Source organism: Engraulis encrasicolus, chromosome 17, assembly GCF_034702125.1.
Source record: "Engraulis encrasicolus isolate BLACKSEA-1 chromosome 17, IST_EnEncr_1.0, whole genome shotgun sequence".
In the NCBI taxonomy this organism is placed as follows: domain Eukaryota; kingdom Metazoa; phylum Chordata; class Actinopteri; order Clupeiformes; family Engraulidae; genus Engraulis; species Engraulis encrasicolus.
In genome coordinates this window covers 49,169,819-49,194,347 of record NC_085873.1, presented here as the reverse complement: position 1 = coordinate 49,194,347, position 24,529 = coordinate 49,169,819, and the positions used below count along the sequence as shown (strand labels likewise).

Below are 24,529 nucleotides of genomic sequence, written 5' to 3'. Positions count from 1 at the left end.
AAGCAAGCTGGTGGAGCAGTGTTTGTGGTGCGGTATCCACACAGGCTCTCGCCAGGTTCTTTTGCAATAGTTGAGGAGTGGACCCTCTTGGCTGTGTTGGCGGTGAATGGTCAGAGATGGTTTGGCTGGGGCCTTGTGCTTCCGGTGTATAGTCAGGCCATTATGCATGGTGCGTTGTCTTACCTGCGAGGGGGCATACCGAAGCCTGGTGCCAGGCACGACCATGGCATACTTTGGTGGGTCTTTGGGGTGACTTGAGACCTCAGTAGCTATGATTACTGGCCATAATTACTATTTTTGAGGACTGTCCTGTGAGCTGCCGGGGTGCCTTTTGACTTTTGGTTTTGACATGTGTTTTGGCGTCCATTATGTCTGTTTGGTCTGTGAGTTTTGGAAAATGATGTAAATAATGTGTATTTGATTTTAGAAAAGAGGAAAATGTGTAGAGTGGAAAAAAAAAGGATAAAAGATGAGAAAATGTATTTAAAAAAAAGGATGTATAAAAGATAAAAATGTTTTTTTATTAAAAAAAAACATGGTTTGAGGGGGGAAGGACTGTTACGATGTAAAGGGTCAGTAGGTGCACAGAACAGTACAGCCCACTATCATATCCACATCACACGGGGGAGACGCAACTGGTTACCTATAAAAGGTAGGGGTTCAGAGGTCACGGGGGACTTCCGGAGCGAGACCTCAGGAGAGGTGGCTCTCGCGTGCTAGCCGCCGGGCCTGCTAGGCCGTGAGCAGGCAATTGGAGAAAACACCTGCCGAGAGGTTTGTTAGGACTCACCGGATATTTAAAGACTGTCTCGCACAACTTGTTGAAGATATGAAGACTTTTGGATTTTAAGAACTATACGTGGGGTTTTCCTCGCGAACTCTGAACGCTGAAGAGGAGCGCATGAGAAGAAGCGCTGGGATTGCATTGGTTGCCTACCGAGGGCCTGGAGATAGGGGTAGCCCAGCAAACTCGAAGGCTGCCGCACGAACGCTTGGACCAGAGGTACACGCTGTGTTCTCTCCCTACAGACATGCATACATTTAGATCGTACACTCATACTGACACGTTAATGCACACATAAAAGTTAGGAGTTAGTCAGGGGCAACTAACTACCTTACAGAAGGCATGGAGAGAGAGAGAGAGAGAAAGAGAAAGAGAGGAAGAGAGAGAAGCAGGGAGAGAGAGAGAGAGAGAGAGAGGGAGAGAGAGAGAGAGACGGGAGGCAGGGAGAGAGAGAGAGAGAGAGGCAGGGAGAGAGGATGAGAGAGAGAGAGAGAGGGAGGCAGGGAGAGAGAGAGAGAGAGAGAGAGAGAAGCAGGGAGAGAGGAATAGAGAGAGAGAGGCAGGGATAGAGAGAGAGAGAGAGAGAGAGAGAGAGAGAGAGAGAGAGAGAGAGAGAGAGAGAGAGAGGGGGAGGGAGGCAGGGAGAGAGGAAGAGAGAGAGAGAGGAAGGCAGGGAGAGAGAGAGAGAGAGAGTGTGTGTGTGTGTGAGAGAGAGAGAGAGGATAGAGGGGGAGAGAGAGATTTAGAACATCAGATGAGAGAGAGGAGGGGGTGGAGGGGAGAGAGAGGGAGAGAGGTGGGGTGGATGGAGGGGGAGAGGGAGAGAGGTGGACGTTTATAGTGCGGATGAGAGAGAGAGGTTGGAGGGAAGGGAGAGAGAGTTTTAGAAGAGCGGGAGAGAGAGAGAGAGAGAGGTGGACAGAGAGAAAGAGACCAGATTTATGAGAGCTGAAAAGAAACAGAAAGAAACAGAGAGTTGATTACTGATTAAACTTGGCTGACATGCCACATTTAGAGGCTGTGATTTGGGTTGTGCGTGCCTGTATGTGTTTATGTGTGTGTGTGTGTGTGCGCGTGTGTTTGTGTGTGTATGTGTGGTCTGTATGTACTGTTCCCATACATACTGTATTCCAAGCGTAAAACTTTGAAACATTTTGCTTTACATTTACGCTGGTGTGATGATGAAGGAAAAAGATTACATTCGTCATTACTAGAGATGCACCGGATCCTGATTTTTAGGATCCTGCAGGATACCGGATCCACTGCTTAAGATCCTGCCGGATCCGGAACCGGATACCGTATCCTACAAAGGGCCATGTGGGCCCTTTTTATTACGTTGGCGCAAACTATTTTTAGGACTCATTGGCTTATTCCCACACTGCCTGCAACGGCTGCTTCCAAAGGGCTTTCACTCCATGCAGTGATTGGGGTTGTGAAAGCCTAAGCTAGAGATGCACCAGACCCTGATTTTTAGGTAAAATGCCAGATACTGGATCCACCTCATCCCGGACCCGGATCCTGTGAAAAACCCTACTATCCTGCCGGATCCGGAACAGGAACCGGATCCGGTGCATCTCTAGTCATTACATTCAATTAATTGTCAATAAATGTACAAGGTCTTAAGAATGTTTTGTAACATGCTGGATATGTTCAATATGGTCAGAATGCCTGATGTAATCGTGTATAGGTGGTGCCTACTAAAAGTATGTTTGTTCACATTTAGGTGCTGTTTCCACGTAGCAGGATATTTTTTTAGCAGGGTATTTTTTTCTCCTGTTGAGGTGTAAACGCAACATGTGGATAAAAATAAATCCTCCATTGTAACAAATGCGATTTAGCCCCCTAAACAGAATATTTTGTTCTCCTGCTCTTTATACCTGAATTTTAATATTATCTGCTACGTGGAAACAGAAGGCCAAAACCAATGCAAAACCAATGCAACCAGGAGAAAAAAATATCCACATATAAAAATATCCAGCTACGTGGAAACAGCACCGATATTGTGTGAAATATCTAGCTTAGTCTGAACACAACCCCTGATTTTTACATAGCTATAGCTATTTTTACATAGCATTATATCAGCTCATACCAGTTAAACAGTATGTGCTACCTATTGGTGACAAAACATCTCATGTTAAAGAAAAAAATAAGGTTCAATACTGTATGTGAAAAGCTTTATTTTTTACAGCATGTTGAAATTATAGTGTAAGATGGAAGGAGATGAGGGCTTTGTGACCCCTTAAGGCACGCCACACCTCCAGTGGCGCGCTAATAGTCATTGAAAAGTTAACTACCACAGCACTGCAATACTATGACATAAAACAGGGCCTTACGTAATGCACTACATACGACTTGGTCATTGCCATTCTGCTAACAGCAAATTTATAACGCCGTGTCCTAACAGGTTAAATCAGACATTCATCATATTAGTCATATTGTCATATTAGTGAGACACTGCCGTGCTTATCCGCTTCGCTAACTGCTCTGCTTGAGCTCCTGTCTCGGTACGCATTGGGAAGCATCACGATTGTGTCTAATCACTGCACTCAGCATGCACAGGTGCTTCTCCAACAGACAGGGAGGTCGACAGGTTGGGCGACAAAGTGGGTAAGTTGCCCTGGGCCTACAGTGGGAGGGGGCCCAGAATTGGATCCTCATAACATCGTATGTTTTGAGTGGAGGGGCCCTTTTGCGTGACTTTTTCCTGGGCCCGGCCATTGATATGAACGGCCCTGCCGACAGACACAGTGGAAGAGTGAGTGGGTCTGGTCTGTCTTCCACACAGGGGGGGGGGGTCACAAAGGGGTCAGTTGTCCCAGGCCCTGGGAGATTGGAGGCCCAAAATTGGGTCCTCTTTATATTTAATGTATTGGGTGGGGGGGCCCTTTCAGATGACTTTGTCCTGGGCCCAGTCAAAGCTATCAGCAGCCCTGCTTCCACGCTCCACAATTGAGGATCTAAAGCACATGTGGATACATCATTATTATGTTCGCTTCGCAGGATAAAAGCTTACACCCGTCTCCAAAAGAGTTGTCGCCTATCCATCTGTTTGGAATAACAGCTAATAACCTGACTTTCAATGAATCACTTGGCTTCAGAAGTCACTCATATGAAAGCTACAACCCTTCCAAATGAAAATGTATGCACAAAAATAAATTTCATGCACCAAAGAAAGATTGACCCTTTATTGAACACAGACAGGGCAGATTTTCACAAGACAAAAGTTTTGTCGCCTATCGAACATAATGTGAAAATGAGCAGATAAGTCACTTCAAAACACTTCAAATACGCAGATCGGGTGTCATACTTAATCACTGAATCACTCTCACCTCTCCAGAAAATCAACTTTGGCCTTAGGTGTATGTTTAGGGTCATTGTAATCATGGAAAGCAACCAACATGATCTCGAAAAATTCCGTGCTCCTGGACACGGATATTAAGGACACGAAATCCGTGTCCAGGAGCACGGATTTGGCCAAAATTCCGTGCTCCTGGACACGGAATTGTTTTCCGTGCTCCTGGACACGGAATTGTTTTCCGTGATGGACACACAGAAGTGCTCTCTTTTTACTCCCACAGGTCTATGTTTCCACAGTCTTTGACTTCAGTCAAATATTTTTTCTCAAAAAAAACATTTCTTACTGACAGGGGTTAGGGATAGGGTTAGGGATTGTTTTGGTCTGGGCACAGCTAGTATTCTTTCGTTCATTATATGAATTTGATAGCCTATCAACCAACTGGAAAAGGTATTTCTCAAAAATATGTCTTTAATGACAGGTTAAGGTTAGGGAATGTTTTGGTCAGGGCACAATTTAAATTGCTATAGCATTATTTTGCTTAGGATTAGCATTTGGTATGTATTTTCTAATGATAGAGTTAACACAGTGCTGTGGGAATATAGAAAGCACTTCCGTGTGCCCATCACGGAAAACAATTCCGTGTCCAGGAGCACGGAATTTTGGCAACATCCGTGCTCCTGGACACGGATTTTGTGTCCTTAACATCTGTGTCCAGGAGCACGGAATTTTTGGAGATCAGGCTGAAAGCAACACAATGACAAACAATGAAGATCAATGAGAGATGGTGACATATTCACTATTCGTAGAGCAATACATGTTTAACTTCATGATTTAATTAATACTCAGAGTATGAGTCCCATTAGCCTTCATTTATGTCAGAATTAGGCCTGACATACTCTTGGCTGGCTTTTTTGAGACAGGACAGTGGGAGAGACTTCTTTGGTGTTAAAGGTGAAGAATTTGGAAAACATACATGGTGCCTAAAGTCAACCATGGGAGGGATACAGCTCTTATGTGGAGCTGCATGCATGCTGCTGGTGTGTGAGGGCTTTTATCATTGATTACATCATTTGGCGGAAAAAGCCGATCCTGGAATAAAAAAATGTTGTTATTTAGCGTCCACTTCGCAAGATCAACAATTAATTCAGTCGGAGGTGTGTCATTGGGTCTTTTTTGTAGGGCCTGCCTCATGGCCTCCAGGCCCTCTTCATGGTCTATATTGGTATAGAGTGCCTCGACTTCCATTGTAACAAGATATGCATTGTTGACATTCTTAATTTCATCCAATATAGAGAGTACATGTGTGGTGTCCCTTATGTAAGCTGGTAATGCCATTGTGAGGGGTTTGATGTGAAAGTTGGATACAATGAAATACAAACAACAAATGGTTGTTTGTATTTACCTTGTGTGGTTTGGGAGGGGCGGGCTTTCTGTGTCATGTGACCTAGCTCTACCTCCTTACCTGATATACCTTTCACCTGCAATTGTTTGGCATGCCCTGATGAAGACAATGGGTCGAAACGCGTAGGCATGTAGCCAGTATTTAATAAAGGCTTTTTAACTTTAGTAAGGAGTGCCTTCAAGAGTGTTTTTTTATCTTTTCATGGAAGTTTGGACACCCAAGTTTTGTTCTTTGTGGTTTTTAAGGCAACTTGCGACTTTGAGTATCATGAAAAGCGCTATATAAAACTCATGTATTATTATTATTATTATTTAAGGGAAGGCAAGGCAAGACACGTCAGAAATGCTCTACAAAACACACAGTCAGTGATGACAGTTGTCATGAGTGTGTTTCAGGCTGGCATCGTTTGCATCATCCATCCATCATCCACATCTCAATATGCATCGGCATCATCATCACCATCATCCTCATACTCATCATCATCATCATCATCCTCATCACCATCATCCTCATGCTCATCATCATCATCACCATCACCATCATCCTCATACTCATCATTATCATCATCATCACCATCATCCTCATACTCATCATTATCATCACCATCATCACCATCATCATCATTATCAAATCAAATGAAATGAAAAAATATACTGTATTTGTAAAGCACAATAGAAAGTTGACTAAAATTGCTGTGCTTACACACACACGCACATGCACACACACACACACACACACACACTGTTATGGAATCTGTTTTGTTTTAATTACGCCGCGCGGCAGTCTGGCTGCGGTCCACAAGTCGTTGCTACGGCAACCGACATAAACAACAACTGTAACAACTGTAACGCCACTTCGCAACTTCTCGGCAACTTTGTTTCGTCTTTCAAAGCATTGCTTGTAAGTTATTTCAGTCAACGTATGTTTGCTCATTAATCGCATGAGTCTGTGTAACATAAGCAGATCTCTCTCATTGCATGTAGCTTGTTATTTATCCTGTTATTCGCATATTAATTCAAATGATTCTTCTATCATTCTTGTACAGTTTTAAAGATCTATTTATGACTAAACAACATTCGTTCTTGAAATAAGAAGATTTGTTTAAGCTACTTGTCAATGGTGTTTGAGACCACCGGAGGACAAGATACACACACACACACACGCGCGCGTGCGCACACGCACACGCATACACACACACACACGCACGCCCCCACACGCACACGCACACACACACACACGACACGCACAGACACACATCATAAATCAAACCAATCAATCAAGTTTGCCCAATTACTGTAACTCCACATCTTGGATTCTCACCGAAACTGTTGCCATGGTTACAGGCAAAACACAAGAGCAAGTTGAGTTGTTTTGGCCTGCTCATGTTTTGTGCATGCAAACATGGTGTCCAGAATGTACCCAATAAAAAACATCCAAGCATTACTCAGAAACCCACCTTCCTCCCCAGAAGTCACTCTTTCTCTGTCAGTGACGTGATGTTCCTCGTCACCAACAAAAACACCAGCTGTCATGGAAAGCCACATGTAAACAAACATCTTTTGATTTGTGCTTCTGAAACTCCGCTTGGCGTTTGGCAAGCATCACTGCAAACACTAACTAACAGCTAGAATTACTTTGCACGCAGCCAGTGATGGAGATTTTTTTTTTCACTTGATGAGATTCAATCAGTAGGCCGACTGTGATCTGTCTATGTGTCTATGTGCTGTATTTACCAATCTAATCCTAGTGTTTCGTCTCAGTGCTATGTGCCCAAAACACAACTGCTACTGTTTGACAAGCAGATTAAGGGTTTGTTTGACGTTTGTATTTTTCTCCCCAGCTAATTTAGACTACTCAAGGCCTGGAGCCAGACACTGGACGGTTACTCTCTGATTTAAGGCTTTTGTTGTCTGTGTTGGCTGTCAGATGGAGTGTTTACCATGAGCAAGATTATATTTTTAGAGACTGAACACGCCTTTCATGGACACATTGATATTTCGGAGGTCTTGTTTTGCGATTTATTTCTAATATGACTTCTGTATACGTTGGCTGTCTCCTCTCAGTTTAGGCTTTATAGGCTGCCTATACCGTACATTAGAGTGACCAGACGTCCGGTTTTCCCCGGACATGTCCTACTTTTGAGACCTAAAAAATGTCCGGGGGGAATTTCAGAAATGTCCGGGATTTTGTTGGACTGCCTGAAATATAGACCTAATTCATCTGCACTGTAATTTTCACTCCGTTCCATTTGACTCCACTCCAGGTTTCTCTCTACCGTTCACAAATTAGTCACGCCCTTCTCATCAAATCTAGCCACTTCGCACCATGTGTCCGAAAGAAGTAGCCTAGGGGACTAGCCAGTGCGCCCCATGTTTACAAGCGAAAGCGCATCTGTCCGCCGGTTCGACGGACTCCGACTNCAATGCCGATAGAAACGCAAATGCACGTTCGCGGTGGAGTTGAAAAAAGTGAAGCCAGGTATGAAGGTAATCTAACACAGGAGTATGCCTAGTAACACCACCAAATCCATCATTTAGGGAGGTACACGTTTTGTTACACCTTGTCACAAGACTCAGCCTGAAAAATCTTTCATGATCTGACATTTCCAAGTTATTTGCAAAAGCAATTTCTAGGAGCTAGAAGGACTCATCCCTTAGTTAAGAAATTAAGCTTCTTCTTCATCAGCTTCTTCTTCTGTCTATTGCCTTTGCAGTTATTGGTAACGCTGTATGGGTTATCTTAAAACTCCAGTTCCTCTCTTAGCTGCAGTGCCTATTGCTAATCTCTGAGCACCATGCCACTACAAATAGCCTATCTAAATAGGCCTAATGGATGACAGTGGAGGGGTAAATTGTGAGGTGTCTTATAAACATAGCCTAATGCCTAAGCCTAAAGCCATATGTAGCCTAATAGAACTTCATTATCAATTCAGTTGAAAACCACAAATGTTGTGTTTTTTATATTTAGTTTCCAATGTTATATAGCCTAATGCTGTTCATCTTTGTGGGGAATGGCTTAACATGGGCCTACATGATGGTGAATCTATTTTTAAAAACCTAATGCAGAAATTAGAATAGGCCTATGAAATTGAGCTGCATTGTTATGCTGTTAAGCTACTCCAATATATGTGTTAGGCCTACTATCTAGGATTGTAACAAAGGCACACTGCATATGATCACACAAATTATGTGATAGGCCTGTAGGCGTAACTGAAGAGATTTTAATTGTCATTTATGGTAGACAAATGAATGTGCATGGCAAAAAGTTCGAGTGGCTTTTAAACAAATGACCATTTTGGATGCGTTGATACTTAATAGGCCTACTATCATACCTCATACCCATATATACTTTCATACCTGTAGATACACAGATACACTGATGACCGATGACATGCACCGATGACACCCCCCCACCCCCCCCCCCAAAAAAAGTGTCCTCCTTTTTACAAATCCAAATCTGGTCACCCTACCGTACATAAACATATATGCCTATATGTGCTGATCTGCAACATGCCTAAAACAAAAGACAACGTATCCCACAATTCTGGGGTGGACACGGCACAGTGGACAGAGGGCCTAATGGTTAGGGAGGTGGTCTTACACAGGGCTGGATTAATGAACAGGCTAGATATGGCTGCAGCCTACAGGGTGAATGAAGAATAGTGCCCCAAAAGTTGTTGTGGCTAGGCTGGCATCGGGGAAACTTTATTGTTTTCTCCATGGAGGTGGGGCCAGGAAGCGGGCCAAGGCCACAAGCACAAGTGGAGGACGGGAGTCCAGATATTGGAATGCACTCCTGGTGATGTGAGTAAGTGGACAGATGCGGTCGAGTGAAGCTAGGTTTACACTTCTCCTGCACTGTAGTTGACATATCAGGAACCACACTACCAGAGGTGGGGAGGTGTTCATAGATCTGCCTTCAAGTCTACAATCCCAGGACAAATACAGTAGAGGGCGTGGTGTTTTTCCCCACCGAGCGTACCAACCGACAACGGGCAGTGCTTAATTTGTCAAGCGGGAGGTCCTGGAGCGCAGAGGATCAGTGGCTCCCCCCCGAGGGGGCTCTATGATGTATTTCCATGAGGTTCCATCCAAGGTTCCGGAGCTAGATCCCCCTTGCTCCCCCTCAAATTAAGCACTGACGACGGGTATTTCAGCCAGAGAGAACCTGGGAAAGTTGTCTGAATGTCTGTTCAGCTCTGCGAAGGGGGCGTGACGGGTTACAGCTGGTTTCTGTACGGTTGCGGTCTCCTAAGGACGAGTGTAAGCCTAGCTTAAGTCTTCATTCGGCTATTGATGACTCATCTAAGCACTAAGACTTGCTAAAGGTGATTAATTAGCTTGTAAAGGCTACATCATGCTCATCTAAGTAAAAAGTGGTCATGACCAGAAATTGTTTCTCAGAATTATCTGCCCAATTCTGGAAATATGTGTAATGCGTGAGAATGTGGGCTGTGGTCAAAAATAGAGACAAAAAAAGTGTATATCTTGAAGATGTCCAAAATCCATGACAAGTGCAAGCCTTCTGCACACAGCATCTTAATAGGTGAGTGTGGGTGTTTTCATGTAAAAAAAAAATTCGTACTGTCTCTCAGGAATTTAGACCTAATTAAGCATAATTGCTTCATAGTCGGTGGATGTGTGGGCTGTGTGGAGAAAAAAAACATATCCACATCATTGGAAAACATTATTACTATTTCTTTGGAAAAAAAACGTTTTGTTGCAGGTCGTGAACTAATTAACGTAATGAGTCAAGGGAATGGAATAATTCATCACAGCTATAATTATAATTGAAGCAAACTATTTGTGGCTTCTGTTAATGCAAACATTCAGACCAGATATAGTGGTAGCTATGGAAGTTAATGATGGTGCATACTACACCCCACCCCAATCCTAAACCTTGGAAAAACATGCTTGAAATTATCACATGCCTATTGTCCAAACATTGTCACGAGGCATCAAACGAACCTATTGTGCATTTTCTGATGCTATTCAGTAGCCATGAAACCAATGGTTGGTGTAAAAAAACAAAACAAAAAACATTACTTATCCACTTTCCCTGACTCAATAGTAGAACTGCACAAGAATGCTTAGTTTTAGGCACTGAATTAAAGTATCCAAGGCACTCTTCCAAAGGTTAAAATACAGTAGCTTTTAAAAACGGCTAAATCATTACAGAAAAGTTAAAAACGCCAACATGTTTCGGCCAAAGTGTGGCCTTCATCAGGGCAGAGTCAATTGTGAGTGCTTAGTTTCAGTTTAGAATTGCTTAGTTTTAGGCCTTGGAAATGCTTGCTATGACCATAAAATGAAAATCATATCACTATTAATATTGTCCATAATCAACATGGAAGTTCGGAAGATCGTCCTCACGGATCTGCCAATATACAATGTGCGCGCATCTGCACACTTTGGCCCTCATTTATCAAAGCAGCGTACGACGAGAATCGTACGTACGTCGTGCGTACGTTCTTTTTCTACGACCACTTGGCATTTATCAAATCTCATCGTAAGCGCAGGAAAGATGAAATCCTACGACTGCTCTCAGACGGTGTACGCCGTTTTCAAATTGGACTTGAGATGACTATGATCACCAACTTGAGCAGCAGTTGTAGCGCAGCAACTCATTATCATAAATATGTGACCTACATAATTACAACATGTTTTTACATTGTATATTTTGCCTATAAGCCAACTTCTACTTGTTTGAATTGGTGCACCCTTCCTGGGAGCGCTGCGTTAATTTGGCATAGGTCAACAACTGCAAGAGACTTCTAATTTGTGAATTGACGTGATGTGTGAATAATTGTGCAATATAGCCGAGTATTGGAATGTGCCTTCAGTCGTGGAATCAATGGACCGACGTCCTTTCTTTTTAACACCTGGGAGTTCAGGCGCACATCAATCAATAGCCTACATACAGTAATAATCTCCCGGTTGAGTTTCACCATTACGCACGACTATCCGAATAGGATATGTGTGTGTCCGATAACACGTTATAGTCCTCCATTTAGATGGCAAAAGCTAGGGCTGTCCCCTCGAAGGACTGGAGCGCAGGAGAGAAGTAGGGCGCACGTGAGCGCGAGAAGGACAGCGCACTGGACATGTAAAACTCTCCTATCCCCAACAAATGGTTTGGGCACTGTTTGTTTGCCAGTTTCACGCAGGAACCCTTTCTTGACCTCGTTTACAAAAAGGTTTATCATCATATTTTAAAACATAAATTATTATTTAATATAACAATGTAGATATAAAAAAATATCTTCATTATGTCTACTGTAGTCAATCAAACAATTCATTGTAAGTAGGCTATTTGGAAATCAATCTCTACCCCTTAAATATTGAGAACCGAAACACTGTTGACTACTGCTGTTGATTATTTCCACGTGTTATTTTGTTGTCTACCTAGCGTAAAGCCTAATTTCAAGCTGTCAATCAACCAGAAACATGGTTTTCAGACGCTGGATTTATCAACAGCCGCTCACTCTTACGATGGGATTGGAGAGGTACACATGTTTAGTAAATCTCACGTGAGCCTCGTCGTACGATGAGATCTGCGCTCATTTCTGCGATGGTTTCTACGCAAGTTTGATAAATGAGGGCCATTGTGTTTGGTGCTCTACCACGTACAAAAGTAAAATAAAATTCACATCGCAACGCGTTCATGCACTATAAGTGCACGCGCAGGTGTATCCAGCAGCAGGCATGTCCCCGGCCGTAGCCTTAATGCGCGCCGTACCTCCAGTGGCACGCTGTAATAGTCATTGAAATGTAACTACCATAGCACTACAATACTATGACACAACACAGGGCCTTTAGTAATGCACCACGACTTGGTCATTACCATACTGGTAACTACAAATGTATAAATCAGTGTCTTAATTACAACAGCAGCTACGCTTTCATGGCCGTAACTACCATTGAGGACACAGAGGTCATGTCCTCTGTATATTTTTTCAGTAACATAAAATGTATCTATTGATTAAAACAGATATATGATCAACAATGATAAATTTGGTCTATATGTGCCACCCCCATTTATCCTCAGTGATCATTGAAAACAAACTTTTTGACTGTTTGACTGAAGTATTTGAAGCATTCTACATGTACCATATGAAGTACAGTATGCAGTATTTGACCTCGGTATTTAAAAATGTCTGGTTACAGCCCTGAATGCTTTCCAGGTTTCAATTGGTTAATTTGCCTCACTCTGTCCACGGCAGCAGCCTGAGCTCAACATCCAAGTCAAATGAGTACAGTATGGGCACAACCAAAGCTGTCAGCAGCTCAGAAGGGTGAGGAAAACGAGGGAATAAAAGAGAGAAAAGAAAGGAAAAAAAGACACAGCTCATTAGAACGGAGGTGAGACAGTGAGAAACCTCTCGTTATTAAGTAAGCTTTTCTCCTGTGAAGTGAACATAATAATGATGTATCCACATGTGCTTTAGATCTTCAATTGGGGTGCACAGAAGTCAGACCCACCCACTCTTCTACTGTGTGCATTGTCAGGGCTGCCAACAGCTTTGGCCGGGCCCGGGAAAAGATTATCCAAAAGGGCCCCTGAGCCCTGCCCAACCCAATACATACAGTACATTGTAATGAGGACCCAATTTTTGGCTCCCACAAGCCGTGGGCCCAGGTCAACGGACCCCTTTGTCGCCCAACCTGTCGACCTCCCTGTCTGTTGGAGAAGCACCTGTGCATGCTGAGTGCAGTGATTAGACACAAATCATAATACTTCCCAGCGCGGAACGAGACAGGAGCTCAGGACCTCAAGCTGAGCGGTTGCAGTCAGTGAAGCAAATCAGCTGTTTCTCAGCAGTGTCTCACTAATACAGTATGACAATGTAGTGTCTGCTTTAAAAATCCTCATCTCGCCCCATCTTACACTATACTCTACCACTACACCGAACACTTTTAATTATCATATCAACTACTGATTGAATCTGATTAGCAAGGCCCGCTTAAGTGGGCCGGTTTACAGTATATACAAATCAATTGGCAAAGCTAAAAAAAATAGTTTTGACATGTTTTTATTCAAACATAATGGCTGCAGAAAAATAGAATAACAGTTTCAATTGTATTACAAAATGGGTGTTAGATACAATCGTATAAGGATAAATGAATCCTCACACAATGCTGCTTATACAAAATAGCCCTAATTTCCTCCACCTTCCCCCACAACCAATACACAAAGCTGGATTAAGATGGCCAGGGCCCCCTAGGCTACAGGTTGCTGCGGGCCCCCGATAGACATTGTCATAATTACAAAATAGGAATTAAGGATAACATTTCTGCCACATATGGAGAGGAGTATTAATAAGATTTAAAACTGTACTCGACATTACATTTTTCAATTTTACATCTTGTCACATTTCTGCAATTGTTGACTTATTGGCCAATCGGGTGCCCCCAGGTAGGTGGCGGCCCCTAAGCTGCAGCTATATCTAGCCTATGTGTTACTCGGGCCCTGCCAATACAGTGTACTGAAACAAAAATCATCCTTACACATTTTCCATGTGCTGCATTTCTTTGGAAGTTCTTTCTACAATTAAACTACTTACAGTTCCACATGTCCCTTCACCAATTTTAAAGAATGTAGAGCTCATTATTGTCATTAGGCTATTGTGAACATTGTAAATAATCATACTGTATATACTGTAAATAATAATACATTTGACAAAAATCGTACAACATAATATAAAATGGAGAACATTTTGTCACACCACAAGTGGATAGCAATATGTTGGAACTAATTTGTGTAAGTTTGATAAATTTGCATGTGTGCTCACAAGTGTGCTTAGTGAGAAGGAGAGAGATATAGATTGTGTACATGTGTTCCTCATGGGAACATTTGGGTTCCTAACAGCACGTGCATTTGTGCTAAATGACCTAGAGTGTGTTCTAAGGTTAACCCAATTTAGCCTTTGATCTTACTCCAATCCATAGAGCTGGATAGATGACTTGTTGGAAGCTGACCTTCTCTCTGTGTAGTAACTTCATAATGTCAGATACACTATAGAAAGACAGAGTTTGCCCGTTGCCCGTGGCACTCACATAGACCCCTACTCTGTTGGAGCTTGGTACAGCAATCTCTCTAATTTTGTTATTGTGTCTGAAACAACACTGCTCTGGAGAGCACTCCAAACTTCAAGACAAGTCATTGTTTCCGAACATAATTCTCTGATCACACCACTGTCTTTTGATACCCACATATGTTACAGCTATAGAGACTCCTTTCTCCCCAGTCCACTCAACCTCCCAGTAGGACGGTGCAGACAGACACTCTTTGCCTAACACCTGGTTATAAAAGGAAAACCTCTGAGGAAGATCAGGATAATTCTGAGACTCATCAGTCCAGGCCACCTGTTTGTTACCATCAGAAAGTTTGAGATGGCTGTACGCTGTGTTCACATCCAGCGCTATTGAACAGGCATCTGAAAGACAAATAATGATGACAAATATCAAACGAGAAAAATGATGAAAGGTCGCACCTTTTGTCATTTTTCAGTTTTACAATATTTTGGTCAGCACTCTTAAAAGAAGAAAAACGTGTTGGGTGAAGCCTGCTCCAACCTTTATAAACAAATATCAAGCAAGAGTAATCATGCAATCAAGAGTAAGCAGTGTGTGTGTGTGTGTGTGTGTGTGTGTGTGTGTGTGTGTGTGTGTGTGTGTGTGTGTGTGTGTGTGTGTGTGTGTGTGTCTAAAGCCTGATGTAAAGCAGGCTTTGGATCAGATGTCTGTCAACAAATGACAAGCTTTAATTAGACTAATAATGTCTTGCACTCCCTCCCTGTTCTGTGTTTGGGTTCCTAAAATGCAGACAAAGATTTCAGCCAGGGTTTCCATGCTGTCCTTCTAAACGGAACGTATGTACAAGATAATATGGGAAGTCTAAAGTGTAATAAAGCTTATTACAAAACACAAATCTTTCTATTATAATGGTGATGATCAGGGCTTTGAACCGGTTCAAGGAACGAAAACAAAAACCGGGAACTTTTTGTATTTTACAGGGAACAGAAACGAAACCGGAAACTTTATTATTTATTATGTTCTGGAACGGGAACACTTATTTAAAAATAATGGTAACCGGTTAATACCGGTTAATACCATTCCTCAAAAAAAAAAGTAATTTTTTTCCTGCACACGTTACCATGACGGCTGAGGTTCACGTCCTGTGTGACATCAGATATTCTCTGACTGAATGGAGAGAGCTGTGGATTACAAAGTCTCCACTCCACATCTTAAATAAGAGAAACCGCGGTCATACAAAAGGGCAGAGTTTCCATTGCATCATTGTATGACATTGCAGAGAAGCGTGTGTAAAGCAAGCGCACCGAGAATGTTCTACGTTATTGGGAATCCATGGCCGCTTCAAATATGCACAAACTCACAATGTCCATCATAGCGCTCCACGTGACCCAAGTCAGCGTGGAGTGCGCATTTTTATCATTGAGATTTATTCTCCGCTTCTCCGCTTAGGTCGTCCCTGAATGACAAAATTTCTGGAGGATATTCTTTTCATCCGCTTGAATAAACAGTTTGGATTGTAGACTGACTCATTTGCACTTCCGTCTTTCTTGGTTATTTAACATCGCTTAGGGTATGGGGAGAAATCAGCTGACTGGAACGAAATTAACCGTTCCGGGAACAATATTTTTTTGTTCTAACCGGTTCGGGAACGTCAATTTATTTGTGGAACTCATAACCGGAAACGTTATAATTCCGTTTCTGTTCGGAACGGAACGTTTGGAAAAAAATAACGGTTCAAAGCCCTGGTGATGATAGATGTTTACTTACATCTGAAAGACAAATAATGATGACAAATATCAAACGAGAAAAATGATGAAAGGTCGCACCTTTTGTCATTTTTCAGTTTTACAATATTTTGGTCAGCACTCTTAAAAGAAGAAAAACGTGTTGGGTGAAGCCTGCTCCAACCTTTATAAACAAATATCAAGCAAGAGTAATCATGCAATCAAGAGTAAGCAGTGTGTGTGTGTGTGTGTGTGTGTGTGTGTGTGTGTGTGTGTGTGTGTGTGTGTGTGTGTGTGTGTGTGTGTGTGTGTGTGTGTCTAAAGCCTGATGTAAAGCAGGCTTTGGATCAGATGTCTGTCAACAAATGACAAGCTTTAATTAGACTAATAATGTCTTGCACTCCCTCCCTGTTCTGTGTTTGGGTTCCTAAAATGCAGACAAAGATTTCAGCCAGGGTTTCCATGCTGTCCTTCTAAACGGAACGTATGTACAAGATAATATGGGAAGTCTAAAGTGTAATAAAGCTTATTACAAAACACAAATCTTTCTATTATAATGGTGATGATAGATGTTTACTTACATTTCAAGAAGTCCTGCCTGATAAGTGGTTCTGGGGACACAATTGCAGAATCCGTCTGGACTGTTGAGGACAGCGTACACATTATGTGATAAACAGATAATAAGCCGAGGTATTCAGAACTGAATACCCCACACTTCCCTCACCTGTCATTTTAGCAAACTCCACGTTAAGCATGCTCTCCATGGATTGTTTCAACTTTTGGACAGACTCCTTTATTTTCATGTACATGGAATTGGTATTAATGGAAACACGGGGCAAGCTCTCAGATCCTTGATGATGATAGATTTTCCTTGAAGTCTAGAATCGAAATGAACATTCACAAGTACGTCAAAGATACATATCTTAATGCGCCAAGGTGTGCTATTTGCATATATCTGTAGATTTTGAAGCAGAGATGTAACCTGAAAGACAAGTTTTCCTACCTCAAGAAAGAGAGTGAGATCCTTTGTCTGTAAGATCTGTTCCAAGTCTGCATATCTCTCCCTCAGAGTTGTTATTTCAAAACTCACTTGCTTGAAAAAGTCATTTACTCGATCCAAGTCAGCCTTCTCATGTGCTCCAATCAAATTGGTCATTGCAATACGCCTTTGCGTACTCTCACTGTTCTGGACGGCTGTAGTTGTGGAGCGCTATGCAGGAAACAAACATTGTCATCACAACCCAGGTGAAAAAGTGGTTCAATTTAGTGCAATAAAAGCATGACTGAAGTGTACTTAGCATGTTAAAAGTGCACTCATGCTTTTGGTGCCAAGAAAAAGTATGTTTACAATATGCTTATTTAAAGTGTACTTACAATTAGATGTAATTAAGTTGCTCTCAAAGAAAGTACACTTAGCGAACCATACTTCAAGTGTACTTCGAAGATGTTTGGCTAAAGTGTATTTAGAGGAATATACTAATAGTGTTCTAATAGTGAACTTACTAAAAGTGTATTTTTTAATAACATATTGCAATTTTACTTTTTTAAAGTGTAATATGATTACATTTCACCCAAATGTCTTCGAAGTGTGATTTTCTATAGTGCACTTTAAAGTAAATCGCTTTAACATATTGCAAGTACACTTTTTCTAAGTGCACCATGATTGTACTTCATCCAAATATCTTCAAAGTGTGCTTACACAAAGTGCATTTACCCATCATGCACCATCATACATGTGCTATCATGCAATGCACTTCTTGGAGCTAAATTTCTCAAACAGAAAGCCATTTATCCTGAAGGAATATTTTTGGTTTGCATGAAAATATTACTCAATGTTATATTCTGTGTTTATTGTAGGAGTTTTTAAATTTTAAAGTGCTACACAAAAAAATGACCATGTTCCCACCGTCATTATGATGGTCACGTATATGTTCTGGTATATATAGGCTCACACTTCCCATGATATCACGGTGGGAGGTAAGTTGGAACTAGTTGTTCAATCAAAGAATACCTGAAGAGAGTCATCATTAGTAATCACTTCAAGTGATCAGCTGTAGGAAGGTGAATCAAGATCAAAAGAAAGTGAAATGTGTATCTGAAATCTCTGTAACAATGCAATGATTGTAAATGTCAGTCGTGCTAGGCTTGCATACTGTATCACTACTGTGACATGTGTGGCAGTGTGAAATGTACAAGCTCTAAGGACCAGCATGGATTGTAGTATTACATTTATATTATTTCATGTACTTGGGAGTGTACTGTAAATATACTTCAAGCATACCTGTAATATATTTACAATACTTAATATGATATACTTTTTACAGACTTAAAATGTTCCAATGTAGTCCAAAGAAGCATAAAGTTAATATACTTTTATTGAACTTCTAGTAACAATAAAATGTTATAGAAGTGTACTCAAGCACACTCTTAATGCCATACGAATGCATGAAAAGCGTGTTGAGAGCATACTTTCAAAAGTATGCTTGTAGTGCATTTAAAGTTGTCCAAAAGCTGTGCCAATTTAGCATCCTCAGTGTGCTGCAAGTGTGCTGAAGTACTGCTTTAGTAGTGCTTCAGCGCACTAATAGTGCAATGAAGCGCACTTTAAATCGCCGAAAATAGTACACTTTGTACTAAGTACGGTCAAAAAAAGTACACTTTAAGTATATGGGTTTTTCACCTGGGAATGTCATTGTCATCACAAGGGATTATTAGCGATAGTATTAAAAACAAGATGAAAACACATGTAATTGCACAATGCATATTATGCCATCATTCATTTATTTTCATAATGGAGTATGACATTCATTTTGGCAGAAAGCCTATGGAACTTATTTTAGAGAGTTTTGTACATTCATAGCATTGCAGTATATGGAACCTTGATAGTCGCTGCAGCTTTACTCAGTTCATGTAGCTCCTTCGTCCTTTCTAGAATTTTCTTTTCATGTTCCACCATTTTTGCTTTAATTTTTTCCTGTAAACAAGAAGTCATGTACAGAATAAATACCCTCATGGTACTTGCATGTGGCAAACAAGCGTGGTGAGACTAAATGTTAAACGTGTAAAAAATTCCTTTTTGAGTTATGTAGAGTTCTATCAGAATGCATCCTTCTGGGCAACACTTCACATTACTGATTTCTTCTGTAATAAGGTGGTAACTGGATGGTAATGTGTATACTGTCAAGATAATGTATGACATTCTATAAGTAATTACTTAAATTAATTGCATTTCCAAAAAATGACTCATCCTCATGGATTTGGGTAATTAATTCATTTGTGTAATTAATTCAGCTTCCTGACAGTTATTTAGTACCATGGATAACATACATGAGCATACCTTCTCACAGGTAACGCGTGTGTGTATGTGTGTGTGTGTGTGTGTGTGTGTGTGTGTGTGTGTATGTGTGTGTGTATGGTATGCAGGTATGCATCATCTAGATGTCAAACTCGTTCAGCTTAGTAACTGTCAGATAGCTGCAATGGCCATTACTTTCAACACATGGTCATAACTAAATATTATGTTGAAATTACATAGAAATTGCCATACAGTTTCCATTCGCGAACCATAAAGTCCAAATGCAAATAAATAAATTCCAAAAAATCCAAATAAATCAATCAGATGTGACTTTCAGATCCCAGTAATATAGCCTACCTGCTTTCTTGATACTTCCTCCTCAGCAGGCCGGAGGACATGCTGTTCATGTCCCCTTTCAAGACAACGCCGGCACAGACACTCTTGGTCATCAACGCAGAATATGTTACGTGGTAATCCATGACCACGCCAGGGACATTTTTCCCACGGTCTTCCAGAGATTTTGATCAAGGAGTGACATTGAAAGTCTTTCTGATGTGTTATTGCATGGTCTTTGCAATAGTAGGCATTGCAATTCAGACATCGCAGCACAGCCTTCAGTTTCTGATCTAAGCAGAAGTCACATGCTGCATCTCCTGGCCCGACAGGTGAATTAGTAGGTGGGTTTTCGTTCTCCATTTTCACCAACATCCCAGCCAGATTTTGGTGTTCTTACCCAGGGCAGGCCTCTGAGCATAGTTTCTATTACACAGTGGGCACTTGCATGGTTGCCTCTGGTCCTCACAGTCCCAGTAATCCGTAATGCAGCCCATACAGAAGCTGTGTCCACAAGGAATGGTCACTGGATCATTCATTATGTCTAAACATATTGAACAGTGGAACTCATCCTGGGAAATATAAATACTAGCCTCTGCCATCGTCCGTCCCCACACACAGTTCCAGCATGGACTATAGGATCGGCAGTCTCTGAGTTCCGACACAAACCGTAAACTAACCAGAAGAGACTCAACGCAGTTTAATTTCCCGAACCAGAGTGTTGTAACAGCCCTACTAGACCATGCACATGTTTGTTTCCCTCTACCTATTTGCTATGTACTTCTGACTGAAAGTCATATTTGGAAACAGGGCTGAACTTCTCCAACCTTTCCGCATTGGTCTCTTCGCTATTTTTAAGCCATATTTCACCCAATCAAGCATACAGATCCAAGTACACCTCTTTCGTCCTCTCCTGATTTTAGCACAACATGTGCAGCCAACATTTCCCTCAGTGCAGTCCGCCCCTTCTACCGCTGCAGCCAAAATAAATATAGACCCTACCTTTGCCCCTTTGCCAACTAGGGGCTGCATGGAGTTCAGGATAACTTAGATATGAATAACCCATGTGTCAAATGACTTCAACTCAGTCATCAGTTCTCAGCGGCCCTGACGAGAGAAACAAGAAAATGACAGAAAGTAAAAAAGACACAGCTCATTAGAACGGAGGTGAGACAGTTAATATGTAGGCCTAAGCTGTTTTCCTGTGAAGCTAACATAATATTAATGTAACCACATGTGCTTTAGATCTTCAATTGACTCGCGGGTTCTCAGCATTGGTTTGAATGGCGGGGCAATATTTCGGCTTTACCCAAAGAAATCACAATCAGTTTGTTGAGAAACGGCAAGATATAAGATATAAGTTGGCAAAAAGGTCTGCAACAGGCTACATCCATGACATTATTTGCTGTGTTTGTAGCCAGACAGATGAGACAGGGTAAAGCCTACATGTCCCAATGTAAGATGCAAGCACCTCATAATTTACAAGAGCAGCAGTACTTATATATTATGTAGGCCTAGACCTACAGCAGGGTAAGTGGCCTTTATCACATGTTGCATTAAATCCAGATGATTATCATATTTGTAGCATTAAGTCCATGTGATGGTGACAGATGCCAAATGTAGAAATCCCCACCTGCAGCGCTCCACTGTATTGCTCCCTCATCGTTGACTTAGCTTGTTCAACACATTAGGTAATTATTACCTTCGCCAAGACAAAGTCGGCGAAGGTTATGTTTTGACCGCTGTGTATTTATTTGTGAATATGTTTGTTTGTTTGTACTTCGTATAACTCAGTCAGAACTGAGCCGATTTTTATGAAATTTAGAAGGAACAACCGATTACTTTTTGGGAGTGATTGGGTCAAAGGTCAAGGTCACAAAAAGGTCATAAACGTAAATTTGCGATATCTCTGTTAATTGGCATCTGATTTGCCTAAAACTAGTGCCAAGATGTGCAGAATTCAATTCCCGATCTTGTGATATGCCACACGTCATGGTGGTGTCCAGGGCTCTAAATTAACACACGCCAACCGCCAAACAGGGGTGAAAATTAATTTTGGCCGGTGGAAAAAATTACCTACCCGCCCATTTGGCTAGTAGCGCCCGAGTAGCCTACAGTAAATTGTGAACGGTAAACGGCGGCTTGTATGACAACGATACGGCGAGATTTCCTACATTACCCATAAACACTCCAGTCATGACCCCACCCCACCGTGAGCTTTCCGAAGCAACAGCCACTCCAATGCTGCTGTTGCGCGCGCCAGGACAGAGCGCATTTCAGAGCTCTCCTGCGCTCACACTATTTTGACAGGCAACTCTCCCCTGCTCCTGTCGCTTTCGCTCCACCACTTCTAACGTCACTATTAGGCCTACTGTTACTATTAGCATTCACCGACACCGGCACCTTGCTCTAACAGGCTGACTTATTGAAGCTGTGAGGGCCTGACCGAAGAGTTTCAATAACAGGACGAAATAGCGACAAGGGCAGAGGAGGAGAACGGGCTGTCAGTGTAGTGTGAGCGTAGGCTAGCTGTCAGTTGTCTTCTGAAATGTTTTAAGTCCTAAGTTGGAAAGCCCACGCCATCGGAAAGAAGGGCAGACCTTATGCCCGTGATAGTAGGCTACGTGCGCTACGTACGCTATGGAAGTAGCCTAACGGAAGCCTAAAGGAAGCAAGCATTTCCGTGATATTATTTGATTTTAGTTAAACATAGCGTAGGCTTCTTGTTATTTTGTTGAGCATGGTAGAGAAGAGCTCCTGGAGGAAATAATGGTGCCTATAGCATCATGTAGGCCACATAAACACACAACATCATATCCATTATTGCACAATGTTTGTGTGTGTGTGTGTNTGTGTGTGTGTGTGTGTGTGTGTGTGTGTGTGTGTGTGTGTGTGTGTGTGTGTGTGTGTGTGTGTGTTTTGACCTCTCCTCTCCTACTCTTCTTTTCCTCTCATCTCTTCTCCCTCCTTGGAGTGTGAGGTTTTGTAGTGTTTGGCTGTGTGTTTGGTTTAAAGGTCTGCTGTGTGTGTGGCTGGTGATTCATTGTTTTCAGAGGTAAAAATAAGGTAAAAATAAAGCAGAAGTTAGAAAAGTATATATAATATGCTTATTATAGACCTAGTATGTAGGCCTATACAGTTGTGTTTATGTGTTGTGGAAATTTGAATAAAATAACCATAATAATAATATATATATTTTTTTAAACACAACTAGCCTAACGCATAGCCTATTTTGGCAAAATAAAAAAATGGCTAGTTGAACTTCTGTTTGGCTGGTAAGGGACTGTTCGTTATTTATTTTTGGGGTCGCCGGAAGATGTCCACCTTTGATCGTCAAATTTTGCATGACCCTCCCCTAACGAGCTTCAAAACTTTGATGACCCTCCCCGCGACGTCAGGGAAAATGCATGACCCTCCCCTATGGAGAAGTAGTAAATAGCCCTATTCTACCTTATTTTTTATTTTTTTGACAAACGTTGATTGACCAACGCTGCTGCTAGCTTACTGGATGTTATTGTAGGCGCCCTCTTGAAAACTATAGTAGTCTACTTCACGAACGCGGGGCATTTCATACATTTATAATTTGATTTAGCTTATGATAACTTATGATAGCTCTTCGACACAACAGAACACAACGGGGTATGAATCTGTGATCAATTTTAGCTAAATGGAGAAGCGTTTCTGAGGCTATGTTACATCAAAGCATACAAACAAGGTAGGAATGCTTTTTTCTAATAAATGTGCCAAACATTTTTGGATGACCCTCCCCTAGCCAGCTTAAAAGAAATTGATGACCCTCAGCAATGAAAAAAATGACGTGACCCTCCCCTATTTTCTTCCGGTGACCCCGAAAATAAATAACGAACAGTCCCTAAGAAAAAATGTCTACTAGCCAAATTGGCTGGTGATGGAAAAAGTTAATTTAGAGCCCTGGTGGTGTCCATACGTTTTTTTTTTTCAATTTAAAATATCAGCTCGTAATTTGGTCTTAAACCTGAGGTTGACTATTGTGACTACTTCCATGCCGATAAAGGTGATTTCATATGTTTGATATTCATTTACATGTACAAGTCTTTTACAATTAAATCCAATGGGGACATGTTATTAATGTATAAGTTGGTTATGTGGAATAAAACATTAATATCAAGGTGATAATTGTTCATTTTTGTCTATGTGGCTTTTGTCTATGTGGCACTATATGCCAGAACAACGTGTGCATGCTGAATTGAATAAGAGGTCAAGAATGGGCCAAAAATGTAATATTACGATATTCCGGTCCGATTTACATGAAACTAACACCAACATTTGGAGAATGTTATGCCCCACACTCTGAAGATGGCCAGAAAAAATAAGTGGCGTAGGCGAAGGTTTGCGCTCTACCGAGTGCCAGTTCTAGTTCACCATGACATGAAATGGGTTAAAGCATTAAAGCAAAAATGAAAAAACACAGGTCATGACAATATGCATGATGATGGATTATATTTAACACACAATAACAAAATAATCAATACATAATACACAATAAATACACAGGAACGATGTTGACTGATTAAATATACATTCTGTAAACTGATGTGGAATCTGAATGAATCTTTTGCAACCATACACTTATCTAAATGTCATCAGTGTAAATAACAGCTGAATACACAAAGGAAGGT

At 41.5% G+C, this 24,529-nt stretch overlaps 1 protein-coding gene across 2 annotated transcripts; it reads right to left on the bottom strand.

Annotated features, from left to right (window-relative positions):
• Nucleotides 1-13,536: 13,536 nt before the first annotated feature.
• Nucleotides 13,537-20,620, bottom strand: LOC134467537 (tripartite motif-containing protein 16-like). Of its 2 annotated transcripts, XM_063221392.1 has the most exons (6): nucleotides 19,896-20,620; nucleotides 19,122-19,217; nucleotides 17,247-17,453; nucleotides 16,968-17,121; nucleotides 16,825-16,884; nucleotides 13,537-14,920 (listed from the first exon to the last, which is right to left on the bottom strand). In XM_063221392.1, exons 1-6 carry the CDS (start codon nucleotides 20,244-20,246, stop codon nucleotides 14,634-14,636), a joined length of 1,155 nt encoding a protein of 384 aa, XP_063077462.1. In that variant the 5' UTR covers nucleotides 20,247-20,620; the 3' UTR covers nucleotides 13,537-14,633. The 2 variants fall into 2 exon arrangements, with proteins under 2 accessions (XP_063077462.1, XP_063077463.1); XM_063221393.1 differs by lacking the exons at nucleotides 19,122-19,217; nucleotides 19,896-20,620 and having other exon boundaries at nucleotides 17,247-17,753.
• Between the last annotated feature and the right edge of the window lie 3,909 nt (nucleotides 20,621-24,529).

Excerpts from the sequence above, each read along its gene's own strand:
- LOC134467537 (XM_063221392.1), bottom strand. The coding sequence starts at position 20,246 with ATGTTGGTGAAAATGGAGAACGAAAACCCACCTACTAATTCACCTGTC. Across the intron at positions 17,122-17,246 it reads ATCTCACTCTCTTTCTTGAG|ACTTCAAGGAAAATCTATCA; the intron begins GTAGGAAAACTT and ends TTTCGATTCTAG. Across the intron at positions 14,921-16,824 it reads CAGGCAGGACTTCTTGAAAT|ATGCCTGTTCAATAGCGCTG; the intron begins GTAAGTAAACAT and ends TTTGTCTTTCAG.